Source organism: Carcharodon carcharias, chromosome 1 (assembly GCF_017639515.1).
Source record: "Carcharodon carcharias isolate sCarCar2 chromosome 1, sCarCar2.pri, whole genome shotgun sequence".
Lineage (NCBI taxonomy): Eukaryota > Metazoa > Chordata > Chondrichthyes > Lamniformes > Lamnidae > Carcharodon > Carcharodon carcharias.
The window spans coordinates 119,052,519-119,073,600 of record NC_054467.1 but is presented as its reverse complement, the minus strand read 5'-3'; the positions used below and the strand labels follow the sequence as shown (position 1 = coordinate 119,073,600).

The window sequence follows — 21,082 nt, the reverse complement described above, 5'->3', positions numbered from 1 at the left end:
GTAAAATATTCATTATCGTTGATTATGGAAGGCTGTTCATAGCCATTGCCTAGTTAAAAATTAATACTATGCCTTTGTGAAGCAGTAACTCATTGTTTTAAATATTAATTACAGTGTGCAACTGTCCTTCCATGTATAGACTGGAGTTTGAGTAAGACAGAGATCTGCTACTGTTTGCTTTAAATATTAATCATTTAGTTTTCCCCAATCTGTAAATAATTATTGTAAAATGACCCTGTAATCAATTCAAACCTTTTGCTTTTTGAATACAAAATTTATCAAATAACAAAGGAACCATCAATAACAAAGGAACCATCAATAACAAAACCTAAGCAAGTGATGGTGCTTTTAAACGGCAATGACTGTAGCACTACCAATGAATCAGTGTTGTAACAGGGTAGAGGTAGTTTGGTAAACATAAGGCCACAGCATTCATCTCCCTGGCTAAAAAGATAATGGCAACCTGGCGGCCTGTTTTAAAAAATTGCTGCAGCCTTTCAAAGGCTGTGAATCATGGCTACTGGAAGGGCTCCCCAGAGCGCTGCTGGTGAGCAGGCTAGGCCGGAGGGTAGGGTAGGGGGGCACTGTACCCCCGTTTTTCGGACGATTGCCTTGCTGCCCTCCTCAAGGAGGTAGCAGCACGTCAGGAGGTCCTTGTACCCCAGGACAGGAGGAGGATGCCCCCCGACATGACCAAATGTGCCTGGGAGGAGGTGGCAGAAGTGGTGAGCTCCCGCGACGTTGTGCGATGCACGTGGATCTGGTGTCGCAAGCACTTCAACAATCTGTTGCGCTCGGGAAGGGTGAGCACCATGTTGGCATTGATACTTAACCCAGCAGGTAGGCTTTCTCCGCTGGTGGCCCATCTCGCCCCCTCAAGTCTGAGTGTAGTGACTGCATTGAATCATTGATGGCATCTGTCCTTTGCTGGGTGGGCCAGCAGATATTGCCCATGCCAAGGTCACCCTGAGAGGGTGGTGAAGAGATGGGTTCTACACCTGCAGCATGCGGTACAATGAAATCCACATTACTGGTTTGGGGCAACCTGGAGGAGCTGCACCTAGGTGCAGTGCTGGAACTCCAGGACATGTCAAAGTCAGGGTAATGACATGCTGGGAGGGGAGCTTCAAGGTGGCGTGGCACCGATTGATCTGCTGCCCTCTGCATTCCAGGTGCTTGCGCCTTCTTGTTATGGAAGGTTAGACTGTGTGGTGCCACATGTGATGTAGGCAGCATTTGGTCAAGACAGGGAGGGGGGCAGTGTGTGGCGGGGACAGGCCTAGCATCTTTGTGTGAGTGTGTGGCAGCAGTGGGGTGAGGAGACACTGGAGCCCTGCAATGTCCTGCTCTGGTTGGGGTGGGCCGTCCATGAAGAGATTCCGGGTACAAGTAGCACTAATCGATGCTCTTCTTTCCTTTTCAGGAGAAGAATGCACATAATGCCACCAAGCGGGTGAGGACTGGTGGAGGACCAGCCCAGGTGGCAATGGAAAAATTCAGCAGGTCTGGCAGCATCGGCGGAGAAGAAAAGAGTTGACGTTTCGAGTCCTCATGACCCTTCGACAGAACTGGTCTGTTCAAGTTCTGTCGAAGAGTCATGAGGACTCGAAACGTCAACTCTTTTCTTCTCCGCCGATGCTGCCAGACCTGCTGAGTTTTTCCAGGTAATTCTGTTTTTGTTTTTGTTTTGGATTTCCAGCATCCGCAGTTTTTTTGTTTTTAACCCAGGTGGCAATGCTTATCCAGTTCGTGCAGAGGCCCTAGATCTGGAAAGGCGCCATGCACCCTGATCCACTGGTGTCGATGAGGCAGGGGTGCCACGGGCAGGTATGTTTGCCCAGCACTGAGGTTACCATTAGTGTCCCAGCAGTCATAGCAGTGCTGAATGTTCAGTGATTGAAGTTTGCAACATGGCTTGACCATTGCTTATGGAACGATGAGCGCATAATGATCCGGGGGACAGGGGTGCAGATTGACATTGTCTCCACATTATCTGATCCAATGTCCTTGTTCTGCCTTTCAGCATCAGCAGAGCAGGGCCGGGAGGAGGAGTAGCAGAGGCCCCCTCTCACCCTGAAAGCCCTGAAGTCTCTGACCCACCAGCTTCACAGCATCTCTGCCAGGCAGGCACCAGCGCAGTCCTAGCACCTCGGTGGGAATTAGATCATCGGCTAGTGTTCTGGGGCATAGCAGTGAGGGCACTTCACAGTCGGTGGAGGAGCTGGCAGAGACAGAGAGTGCCCATGGCACCAGCTGTCGGAGGACTGCAGGGGACCAGGCACATGCTCAGTCGGTGCCTGATGATGTGCCTCTAGAATCGTCCACGAAACAGTAAACGGAGGAAATGCAGCAAGATGTGCGGAAGCATCTGGGGGAGATACATGAGGCTATGCTTGGCTTGGTGCCTGTGGTGGAGGAGTCTACATGGACCAATGCCAATACAATGAGCCTCAAGACCGAGTGTCATGCCTTCTCCATGGAGACAGTGGTGACTCTCGTGGAGATGCTCCCCCAGGAGACCAATCAGGGCTTCCTGGGAATATGCTTGGACCAGCAAGCCCTCACATCGGCATTGACCTCAGCTGACGGGAGATGGTCTGGGCACCAAGTTTCCCAGCTCGGTACTCATCCATCTACAATGAACAGGGGGGTCTGAAGCGACCTCACGTCAGTGCAGCAGCTGCTTGTCGCCTCTGGGGGCTCCTCTCAGGGCGCTCCAGATGAGGGCAGTAGTTCCTCCTCCCCTCTGCCAGTGTCCATTGCATCCGACGAGGCTGCGATGACTGGGGAGATGCCAGCTGTGGAACTGGCAGCTCCCTCCCAGGCGGGGCCAGCACAGGCTCCACGGGCCAGAGGACGACCGCCAAGGTAAACGAGGCCAACAGGACAGCAGAGTCAGCAGGCTGTCTCAGATGCCACTCCCAGTGAGTTATAGACCAGTCAGTTTAACTTCAGTGGTGGGGAAACTTCTAGAAACAATTATTTGGGATAGAATTAGTAGTCACATGGAAAAACATGTGTCGATCAGGAAGAGCCAGCATGGGTTTCTAACAACCTTTTTGAACAAGGACATAATGTTTGCAATTCTCCAGTCCTCTGGCACCACCCCTGAGTCTCAGGAATACTGAACGATTATGGCCAGTGACCCTGCCATTGCTACTTTCCCTTCCTTCAGCGTCCTTGGATGCATCCCATCCAGTCCTGGTGCCTTGTCAATTTTAAGTACCAACAGTTTATCCAACGCTTCCTACAGTGTATCAGAGATAGTGGTAATGATGGGTTGGTGATAGTGGTGATGATGTGTTAGAGGTAGTGGTGATGGTGTATTAGGTTTGGGATGTGTGACTGAAAGTACTTAGAGAAAGTTTACAGTGATCACTTCCTTTTGAGGTCAGAGAAATGGCGGTGATTTTGTATAATGTTCAGAAACGTATAAAATGTATTTCTTACTTGGAATGGGAAATATTCCTTGACATCCACTGATTGGGCCATCTAAAAAGATGCTGGCCAGAATTTTCTGCTTGGCGAGCAGGGCCTGCCCCCGTTCGCCGATGCATAAAATGATGTGTGGTGACATTGGGCATGTGTCCCAACGCCACCACGCATCATTCAGATCCTTAGTTCGGCGGGCGCATAGCAGAGTCGGCAGCACGCCCGCAAAACTGTCAAAGGCCTATTAAGGCCATTTAGCTTTCAATTAAGATCATTAACTGAGCTGCCCATCCAGCCTTAAGGTTGGTGAGCAGGCGAGGAGCCCAGGCAGCCTTCGCATTTACCATGAAACCTCATCCACAGGCGGGATGAGGTTTCATGAAGAGTTTCTAAATTAAATACATTTTTTAATTAAAGTTCATTGACATGTCCCAGCTCCTGTGACACTGTCACATGAGGGGACATGTCTTAAAATGTTTTTTTGATTTCTTCATTAAAATTTTTAAAAATCAAAATAATCTCCCTGAGGCAGCTCTGTGCCTCAGGGAGATTTCTGTGCTCTATTGCGTGTATGTGCCAAGGAGCGCAAGCCCCGACTCAGCCTCCTCCCCACGCCTGCACAGGGAACACTCAGTCTTCTAAGTGTGTGTCACGCTGGGCCCACCCTCACAAAATGGCAGCGCCCAGCTGACTGCAGGCGGCATTTGGCTGCGTGCCCGCCCGTGCCCGCTCCCGCACCTGCCCAACCCCCCCTCCGACGGGGAGAAAATTCTCCCCAGTGAGTGGGAGTAACAATCTTCGTTATATGGGGGAGTGTGGGGTAATGTCGCTGAATGAGTAATCCAGAGGCTCAGGCTAATACTCTGGGGAAATGGGTTCAAATCCTACCACAGCAACTGGTGGAATTTAAATTCAATTACTAAATCGAGAATATAAAGCTAATCTCAGTTATAACGACCATGAAACTAGCATTGGTTGTTGTAAAAACCCACCTGATTCACTAATGTCCTTTAGGGGAGGAAATCTGCCATCCTTACCTGGGCTGGCCTACATGTGACTTCAGATCCACCCTTTGAAATGGCTGAGCAAGCCATTCAGGTCAAGGGCAGTTAGGGATGGGCAACAAATTTTGGCTTGCCAGCGATGCCCACATCCCATGAAGGAATAAAGAAATTTTTTTTTTTAAATGAAATCAGTGTGTGAGAATAGGGAGTGAGCCAAATGTTTTGGGGATCCTGCTCAACTGGTGGAATAGGATTCCAGATATCGACACAGATCATGTCCCATCATTATCACAACAGGGGCAGGTGTCCTGCATTTTATGTCAATCAGAGACACGTGCCCATTCTGCTAATGACTGTTGAAGTGGCTTAGAGGACTCAGAGAGCCAGAAAAGGCTGAAGAAAAATGGAAGTTAAATTTTCTCTTGCCTTAATAGAGCAGATGAGCATTATTTTAAGGTAATTAATTTTCTTGGAGTCTTTACTAGGCCCTCAATGAAACTCACTCCAGCTTTCAGCTAATGAGCGTTCCATTGGACCTAATGGATCAAACTCTCCCAGATTAGGGCCATAAACAATTTCCATCTTACATTTATCAATTTTCATTAACATCACAATTTCCTCAACTTTTAAGATAGAGCATAACAGCAACCTGTGGGTGCACTGTATATTATTTTTCATTAATTTAAATGATCAGAAAATCATGCGCAGCGTGCACACACATTTCCAATGTGCATTTCATGTGGGAAAATATCTCAGTCTGCAGCAGGAAGCCCCATGACATTTTCATTTGATGGAAGCTACCAAGTTTAGAACTTTAACCTATACCATGTGTCATGGACTGAGAGATGGAAATGTAAAATATCTGCTCCTCTGACTCTGCAGAAGACCCACACAATTGCACAAGTCAAACAAGGAAAGACAAAATTATACTAAATTCAATGCAAGCTAAGCATTGCTTTGAAAGATGGGCACATGCTAGCACAGTGTAGCTAATCTTCACATTTTTCTTTTTTACAAGAGGTTACAATTTCTTCCACAAAAGAGAACAGGACCCACAGTTGCCAACTGATAAGCATCTTTTGACCCCAGACTGCCAAGTTTTAATCAGCATCCTCTGGACTATCCTTCATAACTGAAACTCCCTCAATTATTCCTTTGAACATAGCATCTATGGCTAAGAGTAAAAAACGCTACTCACAGTTCCGTCACATCTTTGGGGAGGCCCTTGGGTAAGGCCTTCAGTCCCTTGTTACTGCAACGGACCACAGTATCCAGACAAGTGCATTCAGCAGGGCAACGGGCAAGGGGTGAACAGCTGTTGTCATCATTTCCTGGATTGTGGACAGAAGAGATTACTGTGAGCAAGCTAAATAGTTATTTTTTTCAATTCTAAGGACAGTTCAAAAGGAAACTAAAACATGAACCCTTGTTTGAGGTAATCGATTCAAGCTGCTCACATTAACTTACATTGGGGTACAGTAGCATTGTTGTACTTAGATGAAAAGTGCACCAAGATTAAAAAAATTATACAATGAATAATGGATATCTGGCAGTGATCAGCAGTCAGTAATCTGAGTTATTTAGATGTTATTTAGGGAATACAGGTTAGCTGGCAGTGATTACAAGGTAGCAATCTAGTCAAATTGTTCATATGATATAAGGAAACTGCAATAGTGAAGCTGAAATGAAATGAAATAATCAGCACCTGGCAGCATGGATAAGGTTACAGTCTTATTCCCATGTAAGTCTACCAGTCTCTGGGTTTAGATCATAGTTATGCATTGCCTGAGCTTCTCCTGAATGTATCACATTACTCAAACCTCTTGATTAATTTTTTGTCTTTGTTTAAATAACACAAATCAAAAAATTATGTTTATATGATACACAAGCACTTCATGTATTCATATGAAAATACTGACCGTGCAATTGCAACATTATTCATTGTTCATCCTCTGGAGTGATTTATATTGGTGGTGGGGAGAAGCCACATAAATATATCATTGAAGTAAAGGACTACTGGTTGTCCTCAATTTTATAAAAACAAGATACCATTCCTGCCACTGTTCACCTGTTCTTTCCCCTGTTCTGGCACGCAGGATGTCAAGAATGAATCATGCTCAGGTGATACTGCAGTGTAGCACTGCTAGGCAGTGGTACGTACACTGGGCATCATAGGAAGGGCATAATGACCCGCAACTTCGTGCTCCCCAGTGTCAGATTTGGTGGATATCCCAAAAATGGCAAGTTCCCTCCAGACACTCCCAATGACCTCCAGGCACTCTCCCCAACCCCAACTCCCTCCTGACCTCCATACACACCTCTCCCGACTGCCCCCCTGACCTTGAACTCCCAGACCTCCGGACACCCACCCACCCTCCCAACCCCCAAGTACCACCGACCTGGGGGGACACCCCCCCCGACATCAGGGCCCACCCCTAATCCCCAAATCCTATCTACTTACCTTAGACACTTACCTTCCCCCGGCCTGTCACTTTTGCTGGCCCTTTAAACTTACCTGCTTTATGGCAGTAAGTGCTGTAAGAAAGGGACTGTGGCCTCCTTGAAACCGTTGGAGCTCCACTTTGCTGGGGTCTGCGAGGAGTCATTTGCTGCAGACCCCAAGCAGCTCCGGTGAACGGAAGTGGTAATGTCATTTTCAAGACCAGGTAAGTGTGCATTTATCTCTTCTAATTTCTGCGGGCCTGCATTTTCCAACGGTGGTCGAAAGTTACAGCCCAGTAAGTTTAAGGTAAGTTTATTACATCAGTTTTTTTGTGAATTACTAATTATTTGCCCCAATAACATTACTAGCAACATTGAATTTTTCAATGGAAATCTAACATGTTTGGAAGATGTCAAACTACAGAGGATTGCCAGAACAGACTACCTGAGAGATATTCAATACCTGCACAATGCAAGCTTCACACCCGTACCTGCAGAGAAAGGTAGCTAGACCTTGTTCTGATAGGTGTTTAGTGCTTGTAGTGATTCCACTGACGGTGTCACAAAAATATGGAATGCCATAGAACCATAGAAAAGTTACAGCTCAGATGGAGGCCCAACTTGTCCATGCCAGCCTGAGGACACACAGGTGTCCTTTCTAATTCTACCTCCCTGCACCCAGCCCATAATCCTGCAGCTTACAGCACTTAAGGTGCAGATCCAGTTACTTTTTAAAAGAGTTTAGAGTTTCTGCCTCTACCACCAACATGGGCAGTGAATTCCAGACATCCACTACCCTCTGCGTAAAAAAGTTCTTCCTCATGTCCCCCCTACACATTCTGCCACTTATCTTGAATCTATGTCCTCTGGTTCTAGAATTCTCCACCAAGGGAAACAATTTTATCCTGTCCACTCTATCTATTCCCCTCATAATTTTGTACACCTCAATTAAGTCACCTCTCAGCCTTCTTTGTTCTAATGAAAATAACCCCAACCTATCCAATCTCTCCTCGTAGCTACAGTTTTCTAACCCTGGCAACATTCTTGTAAACTTCCTCTGCACTCTCTCCAGAGCTATTACATCCTTCCTGTAATGTGGTGACCACAACTGCACACAATACTCCCAGTTGTGGCCTCATCAGTATTTTATACAATTCCAACATTATATCTTCACTTTTATATTCTATACCTCTGCTAACAAAGGAGAGCATTCCATATTCCTTCTTTACAACCTTGTCTACTTGAACTGCTGCCTTCAGGGACCTGTGTACTTGTATGCCAGATCTCTACTTCATCTACCCCTCTTAGTACATTCCCATTTATTGTGTAATCCCTGTAACTGTTTGACCTCCCTAAATGTATGACCTCACACTTCTCTATGTTAACATCCGGCTGCCACTTTACCACCCACTCCACCAACCCATCTATATCGTTTGAGATTATGGCTATCCTCTACACCATCCACTACTCGGCCAATCTTCGTGTCATCTGCAAATTTCCCAATCGTGCCCCCGTCTTTCACGCCCAAATTGTTAATATATAACACAAACAGCAAGGGTCCCAACACCAAGCCCTGTGGAACACCACTTGAGACAACTTTCCATTCGCAAGGGCACCCATCGACCACTGCCCTTTGATTCCTGTTACAAAGCCAACCTTTTATCCAGTTTGCCACATTACCCTGAATCCCATGGGCTTTTACTTTCCTGACCAATCTGCCATGTGGGACCATGTCAAATGCCTTGCTAAAATCCATGTACACAAAATCCACAGCACTATCTTCATCAACTCTTCTTGTCACTTCCTCAAAGAATTCAATCAAATTTGTGAGGCAAGACCTTCCTTTAACAAATCCAAGCTGACCATCCCTGACTAGTCCATGCCTTTCCACATGACAATTAATCCCAACTCTCAGGGTTGATTCTATTAGTTTGCTCACCACCGATGTAAGACTCACTGGCCTATAATTGTTTGGCATTTCTTTTGATCCCTTTTTAAACAATGGAACCAAGTTTGCATTTCTCCAATCCTCCGGTACCTCCCCTGTATCTAGTGAAGATTGGAAAATCATCCTCAGAGCATCTGCTATCTCCTCCCTGACTTCCTTCAGCAGCCTTGGAAACAATCCATCTGGCCCTGGTGACTTATCAACTTTCAAAGATTTCAACCCTTCAAGTACTTCCTCTCACTTTGTGATTATCCTGTCCAATATCTCGCAGTGTTCCTCCTGGACTACTATATCTACATCCTCCCTTTCCTTTGTAAACACAGAGACAAAATATTCATTCAAACCCCTCCCATAGCCTCTGCATCTACACACAAGTTTCCATCTTCATCTCTGATAGGTCCCACTTTTTCCTTAACTAACCTTTTAGCATTACTGTATTGGTAAAACATCTTTGGGTTATCTTTAACTTTACTTGCTAATCTTTTTTCATGCCCTCTCTTTGATTTCCTAATTTCCTTTTTTACTTCGTCCCTGCACTTCCTATATTTGTCTAGGCTGTCTGCAGTGCTTAGTTCTTTGTGCCTAATGTACACTTACTTTTTCTGTTTGATCTTCCCCTGTATTCCTCTGGACAACCAGTGGGGCCTAAATTTGACGGTACCACTCTTATTTTTGTAGGGGACATGTCTACTTTGTACAATCAATTTTAATGCTGGCTGCTTCCTCAGCAGTGCCTTAAGCATATTATGCCTAGCTTTCCATGACAATGGAAGGAATCATTTCAAGGATTAAGAACTGCCAGGATAGCCTAATGATAAAGCACATCTTCCAAGGTACTACCATACATTTCTGTCGGTTGTGGCATGCCTACTGAGCAATGGCTACAGGGAACTGTATTCTCAAGGTCAGCAATGAAGCAAGTGCAGAACTCTATTATCTGTTGCAAATTTACCTGCTGATACCATACTAAACGAGGCTGACACATCCAGTTAAATTCTGAAACTTGATTCTGTCCCACTTACAAGCATGCTGCAATACAGACAGATGTGGATGGTGCCATGGACCAGCATATAGGTAGGGCAACCCCCTCACAATAATTCTTGCAGCCCACCTCCTATTTCAGTAACCTCATATAAAGAGTTCAGTGTCATACTGTTCCATCACTGTTTGCAGTCGTCTCATGCCTGCACCTTGAGTTTTGCTTTTCTAGATGTATGCCTCTTTTCTAAGTTGCTTTACCCTTCAGACTTGAATGGCTGACAATGGCTTTAATTACCTTTTCAGCCTCTCCAAAGGCTTTCAGAATTTTTGCCATCCAATTGTGATGCTCACTTTAATGATCCCCATCGCTTTAAATTTTACTTACACACAGAATTTTCTACTTTTACCACTAGTGGTAGAGCTTGACTTTGTGCGATAGTGTAAAATTGGGAGAAATGTAAAGTGGGCTGCTGACTTGCCACATCACCTGTTTCTTACAGTTGCACAACGTCAAGATCTAATGCCAAGTGTGCTTCCAAAACTAGCCTGAAACTGCAGTTGAGGTTCTGCTGATGAGCTAACCACATAAAATTGGATAAAAATACACTTCCCATCGCAAACAATCTGAACCATGCAAGTGAGAATCAGTATAGCACCAGCCTCCACTTCATCAGCTTGACAACAACTTCATTGACATTCATTGAAGCACAGGGGGATTGAAAACCAATGACATTTTGAAGTATGGTCCCCAATATGAACAGCAAAAGTTTTTTTCCCCAGTGATGCTTGAAAATCCATCCTTTGCCAGTGAAGTTACAATTTGTGTCAAGAAGTGATTTTCAAGCTGTCAGTTCTAATGCTCTCAATGTATTTACTTCCTGGAACAGGTATTCCAGCTGCACCTGCAATGATTTCTGCAGTCCATCATTGAACGTAGGTCTGCGAGATTCACTCTGCAGATTAGACTGGAATTGGCCCAGGTCCAACTGCACTAGGAAGTAATACAAATAGAGCATAAGGACTGACAGCTTGAAAACTGTTTCCTGACAGAAACTCCACTGTTCTTGGAGGGAGAAAAAATGTGTTTTCAAACATTTGTCATTGAGAAGAGAAACTCTTGCTGTTGCAGCTGACAACTAGAATGCAAAAACATTTAAAAACACTTTTGTTTCCACAAAGCAATAACTCTGGCGCAAGACAGGAATGTAAGATTTATGTGATATTGCTCAAAGTTTAATTTGAACCATAGTCAAAGGCAACGCATGCTCAAATTTCCTATGGGCATCATAAACAGGTTAGGCCTCCAGCCAGGAATGCAAAGTCAGGAAGTTACTTCAAACATGTACAAAATGTGGCAGAAACATAGGGCAGGATCTTCCCCCCGTTGGGGCGATTGTGCGGGAGCGGGCGGGTTCCTAATCAGAGCCTCCAGTAGGGGGCACACCGCCATTTTATGTGGGCGGGCCAATTAAGGCCTGCCCAGCGTGACATCCACCAGGAAGTGCTATGGGCTCCCTGTACGGGTGGGGGGAATTCCCTGAGCCGGGATTGCACTCTTTTGCACGTGCATGCGAAAGAGCGCTCTCATCTCCCTGAGGCAAAGTGCTGCCTCAGGGAGATCGGCTCAGGTTTGAGAATTTCAATAAAGGGGAAAAACATTACTGACATGTCCACTCATGTGCTACTGTCACATGAGCTGGGACATGTTAATTTATTTTATTTAAACATATTATAAAAATTTTAATACCCCCATGAAACTTCATCCCACCTGTGGATCAGGTTTCATGTCTTTTCAGAAGCCCGCCTGGGCTCCTGGCCTTCCCGCCAACCTTAAGGTTGGACGGGCAGGTCCATTAATCATGTTAATTGGCCTTAATAGGCCTTTGACAGTTTGGCACTGAACTGAAAATCTAAATGACGCGGGGTGACATGGGGACGGCGAGTGGGCCACGCCCCCCCGCTCGCCAAACAGAAAATTCTGCCCATAGAATGCTGGAAATATACAACAGGTCTATCAACATCTTAAGGCATCAAAGATAGATTAATTCTTCAGGCTGAGGCTCTTAGTCAAAACAATAGAGTTCTGACAAATGGCCTACACATGAAATTAAGGATGTACTCTCCAATCAGGTCATTTTAGCATTCTAAGGCCGTCTGGGATGGAAATTCAAACAGTGTGGACCTGTAATTTTCTAACTTGTGGTTCCTGCAAGCATCAATCCCTACTAGGAGGTGTAAAATTGAGAAATCATCCCTGGTTAAACTATCTTTCATCCTTATGGAATTTGCGAGGTTTTCAACCATATAACACTGAAGAGGGCCATTTGACCCATCATACCTGTGCTGAGTTTTTGAAAGAGCTATCAGATTAGCCCCATTCACATGCACTTTCTCGATTGCCCTGCGTTTTTTTCTCCTTTTCAAGTGTACATTCAATTCTCTTGAATATAATTCCACCACTCCTTCAGGCAGAGCATGCCATGACACAGTAACTTGCTGAGTCAAAAAAACTCACTCCCCTTTGAATCTTCTGCTAATTATTTCAAATTTGTGTCCTCTGATTACTGACTCTCTGCCAAGTGTAGACAGTTTCAATTCTAGTTTTACACTCCTTTCCATTAATTCTCCATTGAAGTTGCTTGAGAGTGAATTATGTGGGAAGAAGGAGCCCTTTCAATACTTTCTGTTTTTGTTATAGATTTTAAATATTTTGCTCTCCTTCTTTCCATCTCTAGCATATAATCTGAGGTGTGTTGCAGTTCACTCAGGGTGTTCGAGTTGTTGTGGCAACATGAACTTTTACATGCATGTTGTAGTCTGGAACTATGGACAGTGATGGTAGAAGCTCCAATGTCCTTTTCATCACATGGCTGAACCTCTCCCACTTTTACCACCTGCCATTGACTGTGTTGGGAGAATTTGTAGGTTGATACTCAACCTGTTTGGCTATGAGATGAACACATCTTTCTTGGCCGTCAAGTCCCTGCAGTGGGGCTTGAACCAGGAGCTTCTGGCTCAGAGCCAGTGATGCTACTCACTGCACCACAAAACCTCCATAATAATCTGTACTACTTCCATATATAGGTTACTTACATTAAAAAAAAGGACACTGCATTAAGGGAGCATTGCTTGCATCTCACAATTCCATGATTTTTTTTTTCTGGACTTCTTATGCCGATGCTGATGCAATAACCATAGTATCTCAGAGGCTTCCATTGGTCAGGAGGGGGAGTTAACTACAGGAGATCTCAAAACAATGCCAACTCTTTTTTCCTAAATGGTTAGCCAGTCATATCATTATTAACATAAACAAAAAGTTGGCAAAATGGATTTAGAATTGACTCAATGAATTCAGGAGCAAAACACAGTGAATGAGATATACACGGCTGTGCTGGGCCATCTGTCACAAAGCAGAGTAATTTTCAGTGCATTCTATATCAGCCCCAGTCACATCAGAAAACAAGTTTGTGCATTTTGTGGATTCCGCCTCTTGTTTTGCTGCCCTGAAGCTGAGCAACTATGGGAAGATGGTGATTGAGGGCAGGGATTTGGAGTGGATGCAAGCGGTAGGGTGCACCAGAAAAGGTAGAAACGGGAAAGCCAGCACTGGAGCAATGCGACCATGGGATGGCAGCAGAGGGTGAGACAGAGGTAGAAATGAAAGAAAATAGTTCTTGGAGACATGCTGGGGGCCGTGGGGGGAGGGGGGGGCGTGGTTAACCTAACCTATTGTTGGAAAACTAAGAGTATCAGGTAGAATTCTAGTTTTACACCCCTTTCCATTAATTCTCTATTGAAGTTGCTTGAGAGTGAGTTATGTGGGAAGAAGGAGCCAATTAACTAGAAGAAATATGACTGGAAACAGTGATTTTGAGCATAATTGAAAGCATAACAGCAATGCGTTAAAAGAAGTGCTACACTTCAGGATATTTAAGTATGTGCAAGATTTATAATATATTTCGACAGCTCAGTTGCTTTGAGCAATAGGTGGCATTTGCTGTTGAAGCCAAGAGTGGTCAGATGGATCCAGTGATCCCTGCCAGTCTGGCTGTTTCTCACTGGTCGGGTAAGCTCTGCCAGTTCTAAGAAGCCAGTTAGGTGGAATACTGCACAGAACAAAGATTGCTCTATCAAAGGAAGGAATGGGGGAAAAGAGTACAATCTGTCTCAGATGAACCTCTCTGCTTGCATCATGCTTTATGTTATCTGATGCAATGCAAGCCTCCAGACTCAAGAGTGAGATTTGCAGTTGGTTTCAGTGTGGAGAAAGGGAAAAACAGCGAAAGTACTTCTAAATAAACAGTGACTACTGTCAAAGTGGAAGAAACAGATGGTCCAAATTCTTCAAGTCTCTGGCCACCCGGTATGAAACCATGTGTTTCTGCCCATCTCACAGCATTACTCCCACAAAACAGATGCCCGGTGATGGAAAATTGCACTTTGAATTAGTCATCTACACTCCAGATGTGTTTTGCATGCATGTATTTTCAACAAATCGATTCTCCATGCCCCTTGGAGTAAATACCATTATCATGTTATCCTGGAGGGAAGGCTATGGCACAGTGTCAAAGCACAGTCACAAACTGCATCTAATGTTTTATTCATAGCACTGAATTAATGCAGGTTGATGCCCAAGATAGGCTTTCCAGGAAATCACAACACTAAATACACACATCGACATGCATGAGCAGCGTGTGACAGGAAACACAGGCATGAATAAACAGTTACACAGCTCCGCATGGACATCACACTCCACATGAGACACACATCATGCATAACAAACGAGTTACCCGCATAAACACAAAACTCTCAATTCACAGTGAAATGTTTTCGTGTTGTTTACATACAGTATTTATACAGAGAGAAACCTTATTCTGGTCAATGATTAATTATAACAGTTGCACTCTTTGTATTCACATAATGAATCAGCTTTCACACTTGAAATGATTTAAGTGCTGTATTTTGCAGGCTACAAAATGTAACTGTATTTCTAAAAACAGGGGAGGCATATGCAATATGTTGTCAAGTGCAATACATTTAGATTAGAAAATGTTCTTTAAAAAGCTGTTGCATTCTGAAAGTTTAGTTTCTCAGTAAATAAACTTCCAGTATAATATAACCACAACATTTTAAGAATCAAAGATGAACTCACTGTACTGCTGTCACCTCAAATTAAATCTTGATTATAGGTCCAAGATCCAAATTACATTGAATCGTAATGCCATGAGATGAACTTCCTGCATTACTAGCAACACTGATATCTCAAATATCTCCCAGTTTCCATACAGTAAAATCTGTGTTGACTAAAAATAGTCATAGAAAAAGAGCAGGGCTTACCATCATCACATGTGAAGTCCTGGATTGCTACGTCCTGGATAGGGATTTCCTTCAAGAAATAGGGCTTCTGGCAGCGAGGGTTTCCGGTGACTATGCGTTTCTTTCTCAGCCATTCACCCAACCAGGCCAGATGGCAATTGCAGTTAAAGGGATTGGCTAGCAGATTTCTGAAGAGACCAGGAAAGGATTAATCATTGAGAAAATGACCTCAGTTTCAGTGTAACTCATCATAAGTTAACACATAATAAGAAACATATTATGCTAAAATATGGCTTTTGGATACCTCAAGTCTTTGCCTGAAATCTCGTTTAGGTTACAGCTAAAAATATGCAGTAAATTTTATCTGAACGACTATACAAGGTGTAAAACACTGTTGATAATTTAGTTAAACTGCCCTATGTGGAGTCAAATGTTAATGGCTATGAGGGCAATAAATGTAATCGGACTAGAGTTGACCAAAATTATTTAATTCTCAAAATTTTCCTTATTTTCCAGTACCTCCATATTGTTGGCATCTTGTAATTTGACACAGCCCAAACACATCATGGTTTATGGCACAAGGTCTAGAATAAATGCAGTTGAGATTGAAATCTGTGTGTATCAGGGTTGATCTCAATGAATGGAATTACTAGCATTACTCTCAACAGCATCACCATTGATGAGATCTCTACTTTTCCATTTGTTTTGCATTTAAAAAAAACCTTGGATGTGACCAAAGCACACAGTGCAAAATAGACTTCTGAGGTTGAAAACAGTTGAAGAAAAGCCCAGGTCAATCAGGAAGCAGTGATTAAATGACACCAAACTTGGCTTTCGAAGTGTGCAGATTGCAGGAGGAAGGGAAATTAATGAGGGTAGGATTTCTATTTATTATGGTCCAGGAAAGAATGGGCCAGTTAAACAGAAAATGAATCAAGATTTAAAAACTGTGGTGGTACGTGGTAGAGGAAGAGAATGTTGGATGCTATTTTTAGTGTTTAGAAGAAACAAGACAGAAAATTCAGAAGGACACTGAATTGCACTTATATCAATGAAATAGAACATGACAAGAAAGTCTGAAGGACTGACAGGGACATTGAAGTTTAGAGCTGAGTAAAGTATTTCCATTCAGGTGACAAGTTTTGTTTTGATGTCCTGGGCTCTGAGAGATGCTAGAAATGTCTCCCAGATAAAAAAGCAGTACTGAAGACTTTAATGGGTTTAGGCTTTATAGCATGTAGGAGCATATAAAGAAAGGATCAGGAGTAGGCCATTTAGCTCCTTAAGTCTGTTCTGTCATTCAGTGAGACCATAGCTGATCTTTGATCTAACTCCATATACCCATCTTTGCCCCGTATTCCTTAATACCTTTCGTTAACAAAATATTATCAATCTCAGATTTAAAATTAATAATTTATCTTGTATCAATTGCTGTTTGTGAAAGAAAGTGCCAAGCTTCCACCACCCATTGTATGTAGGAGTATTTCCTAACTTCAGTCCTGAAAGGTCTGACTCTAATTTTTAGATTATGCCCTTTGTCCTGGACTCACCAACCAGCAGAAGTGGTTTCTCTCTACCAATCCTATCTGACCCCCGAAGCTTCAATTAAATCACCCCTTGACCTTCTAAATTCCAGAGAATACAACACACATTGTGAAATCTCTTCTTGGTAATTTAACACTTGAAGTCTTGGTATCATTCTGGTAAATTTACACTGCACTCCCTCCAAGGGAATATCCTTCACAAGGTGCAGCACCCAGACTGCTCACAGTACTTCCGATGGGGTTTAACCATGGCTTTACATTGCCGCAGCATAACCTCAACCCCCTTGTATTCTAGTTCTCTAGATATAAAAACCAGCATTTTATTAGCCTTTTTGATATTTTTTTCTGATGCTTTAATGATCAATATATATTGGCTCCCAACCTCCACTGTTTCTAGCTTCTCACCATTTAGAAAATATCCTGTTCTATTCTTTTAGTTTTCAGAAATGAGATTGACTATTATCAATCAAACATCTAATGAGTGTAGGCTCATACAATACAAAATTGCTATTCGGAAGCTGCTCATGTCACAGACAGAAGATCTCCAACTGCTGAAGGGAAATGTTTTTCTGTGATTGGGCCTATGGTTCCTGGTGAAGCAGCTTTGAGGGAAGTTCATTTCATATCTGGTTGTGCTTTATCTGATCTTGAGGTGCTCAGTGCTGGTACTAGTTGCCCAAAATGGAAAATTTCTTCATTCCCTCACTTCAATTAAGACAATAATAAGACATTTTGGCATGAGCGAAAAGCTTTGGGACTGTCATGAAGGAAGTGACATTTGGATTTGAGCTGAGCGGAGTGCTAGCCATTATACAAATACTAGAGCCACACAGGAACTGTGGCTAAGGTGAAGTTTGCTGCAATTGAATGGACTTTCTGCTCCCAAATATTTCTTGTACTTCTATGACATGTTTTCAGTTTACAAGAGGCCATCCAATTCAGAACATAATGCATTATTGGTTACAGCTCATTTAGCTGTAATTCAAATTGTCAATGAGCTTTACCACATTGTCAAACTGAGCTGAACTAATAAAAAGGTAATTCAATCCGAAGATGAAAAGGGAAAGCTGCAGTGACTTACTCTCAGATTGGATTTTTACTTTACAAGGGCCATTTCATTAACATGTCAGTTCCAGGCCCCAATCACTTTTTTGCACAAGCAAATAGGTTTCCCTTTGGAGCTGACAGCTGCACTGATTATACTGATTACATGTCACTTACAAAAAATGAATTTCCTACTGAAAGTTCCATTGCCCTCGATAACTAATCAACCGTCAGCCAGAAAATCTATATACATGAATAAACATAAAGAATGCTTGTTTTATTGTGTGAAATTAGATTACAGGTTAAAATGCTCTGGCCTACATGCAAGAAATACAAGTCATTAATACTAAAAATGAAATCCCAGTCTCTCATCATATCTCTTAACAACTTACAGCGTGGATAGAGAATGGAGAGTGTCAAAAGCTCCTGGAGAAATGGTAGTTATCTGATTGTCGTAGAGTGAGAGCAGACGAACAGAACTCAGGCCTGTGAACGTGTTATTGCTGACACAGCTAATCTTATTGCTCCTCAGCATCCTACAGGATAGGAAACAGAATTATTACAATAAGGTCAAAGGTAGCTTTATGAAACCAACAAGCCACAATCCAGCCCCTTGACACACAGAGGCAAACTCTGTTATTGAGTCTAAAACTGTAGGTCTTCATAGTCAAAAAGTAAATACTATTTAAAGAAAATCATTGCTTTAAGGTTTGAAAATTCAAAATTGGTTACAAAATGTTGAACGTACTTGTAAATGGCAGGAGGAGCCTCCAACACCCTAATAGTACTTCTGATAATGTACTAAGATAAATTGCCACATAGACTGTATATGCTTTACTTTAGATGGAAATGAACGGACCACAGGATCTTATAAATATCAAAGAAATTCAGGAGCAGCTGAGTGTGCTCGATTATAAAAGCAAAGTACCTTCATGACATTATCTGTGGAATAAAAAAAAGCAGCCTGTGCTTTCGAATTAATTCATGTCCTAAAGCACATACGGCCCATTTGATGCATTGCAGTACCCCAGCACCTTCAGAACTATACTTTTATATTTCTATGAAAGACAAAGCGGGTGATGCTTCCATGTGGCAAATAAACTCCTTAATACTAAGTCCTTCTTATTCTGCAGCAGTAATAATAAGCCAAACATTCAGCTCACACTGAGAAAATTCAGCCCTTCATCAGCATGCAGATCCCAAAGCTTTTTATATGCACTCTAACCCTTAGCTTGCTATCTCTGGACTCTACTTGAAGTATTTTTATGGCTGGAAGGCTAACAGATTAATGGCAGTGACATTTGTGAATCCAGTATTAATTTTTGCAGATTAGGCATTTCAAAAAACTCATCCTCTGGTACAGTAGAAGCAAAAGTTGTTCAACAAACTATCCATGGCTAGCTGCCTTCATGACATAGTCTGCAACTTTGTTCAGAACTGGTGAGAGAAGAAGTTCTTTACTGATTATTTCCCCCCCAGTTTTCTCTCTTCTTCTCCTGAAAGCACTGACCTATGCTTGGGTATAATTTGTGAGTGTCATCTGCCAACTGATAACTCTTCCCAAACCTATGACATCTACCACCAAGAAGGACAAGGGCATCAGGTGCATGGGAACTCCATTGCCTCCAAGTTGCCCATTAAGTCACATGCCACACTGATGTGGACATGTATTGCTGTTCCTTCACTGTCATAGTATCAAAATCCAGGAACTCCCTACCCAACATCATTGCGGGAGCATCTTCAGCACATGGATTGCAGCAGCTCAAGGCAGCGACTCAGCACTACCTTCTCAAGGGAAATTAGAGAACACAATAAATGCTGGTCTTGCCAGCAATTCCCACATTAGGGGCTGGATTTAGTCCTATGGTCATGGCAGCGGTCGGCAGCTCTGGAAGTCATCAGGGACTGGCAAGGGTCCGTGGAAGTTGGCTGAATACAGTTAAGTGGTGACAAGCTTATGAATGCGGCTGATACAAGCTTGCCATTGGATCACATGGCAGGGGAGGGGTGACGGGCCCTGGGGTTGGGAAGCCCACATCACCTCAAGGCCTTGCAGAAGCTGTGTTAGAATTGGAAATTGTCTCGCAGACTTTTTAGAAAGCTGTGCAGTTTAAATCTCCAGCAACTGAATTTCTATTGCTCCAGCACAAAAAGACATGCCTGTGCGTGGAACCTTGCTGTACAACATAAGCTGCTGTGTTTGCCTACAAACTATGGAACATGGGAATATAAGAATCTGCCATTCAATCCCTCAAATTTGCTCCGTCATTCTCTTAGATTATGGCTAATCTGTAACTCGATTTTATTTATGCGCCATTGCTCTATATCTCTTGATACCATTACCTGATAAAAACCTTCAATACCAGGCTTGCAAATTTCAATTGACACAGTGCCTGCAGCTCTTAGGGGAATTACCTCCAGATTTCCATTACCCCTTGTCTGAAAATGTGTTTCCTGATTTCAGTTCGAAATGGCCTAGCTCTAATTTAAGAATACATCCACTTGTTCTAGACTCCCTACCAGAAGAATTAGATTCTCCGCACCTACCCTATTTAATTCCTGAATCATTTAAAATTAGATTAGATAGCCTCTTAATCTTCTAAACACAAGAGAACATAAATCAAATTTTCCCATAATTTAGCCTTTTAAGTCCTCTGGTGAATCAGTGCACTATCTTTCCAGAACAAATATATCCTTCCTGAAGCCTGGTGGCCAAAACTGAATAAGGTCCTCCAGTTTGAGTCTGATCAAAGCTCTGTGCAACTGAATCATAACTTCCTCCCTTTGAAATATTGATTAGTAATGGCACTCATGTAATGTCTTTTGGGATTTTGAGTACATGGACACCAAAATTCTTTTGCCCTTCCACAGCTCCTAATCTCTTGCCACTAAGAAAATATTCTGATTAGTCTTTCTCAGATCAAAACTGGATATGACCACATTTCAAGTCATTCATTGAAAATCATTTAAATATTATATGAAGCATTTTTATGTATAGATTTTTTTTCATCTTTTACATATACTGCACCCATTAAAATGGTGTACATGAATATTTTACTATTAAGCATTATGAATGCATTATTTGGTCTAAATGTACATATGGAAAAAATCAGAATGTCAAAATATATCATGGGTACTTTTGCATTTGGTGCTTCTGCATAGCTCAGGTTGTACACCAATGATGTGAGCCAGCCCCTCATATTCTAAATGCTAAAACTGTCATGTTAACGCAACACCAGAATCATGCATCCTTGGAAATGAGGATCTTGGACTCTGTCTTTGGGATAAGGGAATTTAACGTTTGGACACTGTTAGGAGCTAGAGTTAGTTTTAAGTAAGTTATATTTGTATTGGTGGATGTTAGGAATAAG

General features: G+C 42.9%; 1 protein-coding gene across 3 annotated transcripts in view; it reads right to left on the bottom strand.

Moving 5' to 3' along the window:
• Positions 1-21,082, bottom strand: part of slit2 (slit homolog 2 (Drosophila)) — a 489,173-nt gene that overhangs the window by 77,668 nt on the left and 390,423 nt on the right. For all 3 annotated transcript variants that reach the window (XM_041182754.1, XM_041182765.1, XM_041182773.1), the window contains 3 exons: positions 18,104-18,247; positions 15,145-15,311; positions 5,635-5,767 (listed from right to left, as the gene is read on the bottom strand). In XM_041182754.1, the coding sequence (XP_041038688.1) occupies positions 5,635-5,767; positions 15,145-15,311; positions 18,104-18,247 (444 nt within the window). The remainder of the gene's footprint in view (positions 1-5,634; positions 5,768-15,144; positions 15,312-18,103; positions 18,248-21,082) is intronic.